Here is a 3536-nt window from a genome sequence, read left to right as displayed (position 1 = left end):
CTATCAGGAGTTATGTCTTTTCTGAACTTTGGATCTCTCATAGTGCCTAACTCAGTACTCTGCACCTAGCAAGCACTTAGTAAATGATTGTTGAACTGTTTTATATTGCGTCACTGAGCTCAGGAAAAGCCAAAGGAATGGAAAACTTGTGGAGGTCAGGATCATTTTAAAATTGGGACCAGACAGGGTATATTTAGTAAGGCCCTATCCTTTATTGGAAAGATTGGAGATCTCTACATATATTTCTCAGAAAAAATGAATACTGTAAGCAGGTTATGTTTAAATGTTTCCTTAATGGGCAGAATCAAAATGAGACAAAAGACTACGTTCTGTATGTAAGATTAAGTCTCTTATATTCAGATAGACATAACAGGAAATTTGAGTAATAAATGTGATAATAATAAGAATGAATTATTTTGAGTAATTCCTCCCAAGAGAGGGGACAAACCTCAAATTATTTGGACTGTTACCCTCACTGGGAACTTAGTGGTTCCTCACTTTGGCAGTTGGGGAATTCTTTCAATTGAGAGAAATCATACTACCTAGGAGGAGGCAGGTCTGATGACTGTGGGTCAAAAATTGGAAGCCAAATTTTAAAAAAGAAATTTATTAGCATGTTAAGGAATACTGTTCTTGTTGAATAGCAGCTTCAATTTTCTAGGGTGAAAATTTGGTTTTTATGACATTTCAGGCCCATTTAGAGTACACAGTGAATTTGCAACATTGTATAGCAATTTAGAATAGATAAACAAAGCACTTCACAGAAAAAGGATGGATTGAGAGAAGGGAGGGAGGATCAGCCAAGGGAGAAAAAGAGAGTATTTTGAATGCAACTGGCAAAATTTATTATGAAAAATATTTTCTGTTCAGTAATAGGAGACAAGAAAAAATTTTCAGATCTTTTTACAATTGTGAAAGAAGTCCTTTTAAACAAGGCTGTATGTTTTTTAATCTAAGGACAACAAGTTTTTACAGAAATGGATAAAATCATCCTCTTTATCATATCCTTGTGTAGTTGGTTATATTTTATTTCTCCTCCAATTGGAGTTGAGGATTTCCTAATATTATATCCCAGTCCCTCAAAATGTAAAATAATTGTTTATCTTATTTTCCCCTGTCATAACTATATTAGCTCTCTCTCTGTCTCTCTCTGTCTCTCTCTCTTTCTTTCTCTCTCTCCTCTCTCTGTCTCTGTCTCTGTCTCTCTGTCTGTCTCTCTTTCTCTCTTCTCCTTCCCTCCTCTCTTCATCCCTCCTTCTTTCTCTGTCTCTCCATCTCTGTCTATCTGTCTCTCTTCCTCTCTCTCTGTATCTCTTTCTCTCTGAGCTTTATATTTTCCTTCTTAGCTCCTTTTTTCCTTTACCCTTTGATTCAATTTCCTTTGAAAAGAATAAAAAAAAACCAAACCTCCCAATACCTTATCTCTGTTACTTAACTTTTACCACAAATCATTCTAATTCTGTATCCCACCCTCCCTATACAATCTTAGGATCCTCATTTTTTTGCTATAGTAGTTCACTTTTATAACCACTTGACCAGAGTTACTAGCATCTCTGAAAATATAGTTTGGATCTAGGTTAGAAGAGGGCCAATATGAAGATGAAATATATTCCTTTTATATTTTTTGTTAAGAATTGTTTGTTGGAGAAGGTTTCATTGGACCTCTCTCAGAGGATAGGCCACTTGGTGTTAACAAGCCCTATGGTCCCCTTCCCATCCATCCTTCTGCAGTTGAAGGAAAGTGGGAAGAAGTGTATGAGAACCATCTCCCTTAAGATTTGCCAACTCATCAGAGTCTCACAAAGAAATTCGAGGGGAATTTGAAAAGAACATATTCCTGCATCATTTCTTAGTCCTATCTCATTTTTCATTGTTCCCTTGTATGCTCATATTTTTATCATTGAAAAAACTATAATCACAGGCTCATACCTTCTTTTTTCTGGTTCTCTTCCAGAGGTAAATTCTTCCATCAAAGAATCTCCCTCTCCTCCCCTCCCACCATTGATTGAGATTGAATATCTGTTTTTTCTTCCAATAAATATCCTCTTGTTGTCAGAGCACAGCTCCATGAACCTAAATTTGAACAACAACACTTAAAGTAGTGCTCTTGCTTTTTATATATAGTGTAATGGTTAAGTGCTTCATGATAATTGCAGTTAGGATTAGGGCTGTTTTTTACCAAAAACTCGGAGCAAAGCATCCTTGACTTCTTTGTTCCTTAGGCTGTATACAACAGGATTTAGCAATGGGGTGATGACAGTATAAGTCACTGAAATTAGTTGGTCCTGGTCTCTGGTGTTCTCTGACTTAGGTTTCAGATATGCAATGGCAGCACAGCCATAATGAACAATGACCACGGTAAGATGAGAGGCACATGTGGCAAAAGCCTTTTGCCGACCCTCAGCAGAGGCAATTTTAAGAATAGTGGAAATAATGAGCACGTAGGAGATAAAGACCAAGCCCATAGGGACCAGAAGGACCAAGACACTGATTATTAGAGTTAAGATCTCATTGATGGTAGTATCAATACAGGAGAGTTTCATCACAGGACGGATATCACAGAAAAAGTGGGCCACTTCTACATCACAGAAAGGCAGCCTGAACACAGATGTTACCTGTGTCACTGCTACAATAAGACCTATGCTAAATGCCACCCATACCAGCAGGGCACACACCCTCCCATTCATGATGACTGTATACCTCAGTGGATTGCAGATGGCCACATAGCGATCATATCCCATTGCCGTGAGCAGGAAACAGTTGTTGATGCCAAAGGTGACAAAAAAGAACATTTGAGTAGCACAGCCTGCCAGGGAAATAGACATATCCCTGGATACAAGGCTAGACAACATTCGTGGGATAATGACCAATGAGTACAAGGTCTCAGAAGTAGATAGCATGCTCAAAAAGAAGTACATAGGTGTGTGCAAATGACTGTCAATTCGTATGATTATCACAATAATGACATTGCCAGCCAAGGTAAAAATGTACAGGGCCAGGAAGACAACAAAGAGTGTGATCTGATGCTCCTGGAAACTGGAAAATCCTTGGAAAAAAAACTCACTCACCTCTGTGCAGTTAAGTCTCCTCATTGAGTGACCTTCAATTCTGAAGAGGAAAGAAGGAACAGAGTTGGAGGGCTTTCCACCAGAAACATTCTCATATTCTCATAACTAAATAAATTCAGATTTTCTCTGTTAACTTAGGGATCACTTATTTCCTTGGGACAGGAGAAATAACATGAATTTTAGAGTCAGCCCTATGGTAACACCATAGCATTGCTAATTGCTTGAATAACTTTGGATAAGTCACTTCTTAAACCCCATCAGTGTCATAGGATCACAGAGATAGAGGCAGGAGGGACTTCAAAGACTATCTAGCTTAACTTCCCTCTTTTTCTAGCTGATGAAACTGAACTACCAAGAGATTATATAACTTATTCAAGGTCTTAGAGGTCCCAACTTCTTAAATTTTACTTCACAACCCTATTCAGGATCTTGTCATTGAATGTGGGGGTCATGAAATTGTGATTTATT

The 3536-nt window shown here is 38.0% G+C and overlaps 1 protein-coding gene across 1 annotated transcript; it reads right to left on the bottom strand.

The window, feature by feature from the left end:
• Positions 1–2162: 2162 nt before the first annotated feature.
• On the bottom strand, positions 2163–3092 carry LOC141540859 (olfactory receptor 10J1-like). The gene has a single exon (XM_074264795.1). The coding sequence runs from the start codon at positions 3090–3092 to the stop codon at positions 2163–2165; it is 930 nt and encodes a 309-aa protein (XP_074120896.1).
• Between the last annotated feature and the right edge of the window lie 444 nt (positions 3093–3536).

This window comes from Sminthopsis crassicaudata, chromosome 4, assembly GCF_048593235.1.
Source record: "Sminthopsis crassicaudata isolate SCR6 chromosome 4, ASM4859323v1, whole genome shotgun sequence".
Lineage (NCBI taxonomy): Eukaryota > Metazoa > Chordata > Mammalia > Dasyuromorphia > Dasyuridae > Sminthopsis > Sminthopsis crassicaudata.
The sequence above is the reverse complement of the archived record's forward strand: the minus strand, read 5'-3'. Positions and strand labels throughout refer to the sequence as shown.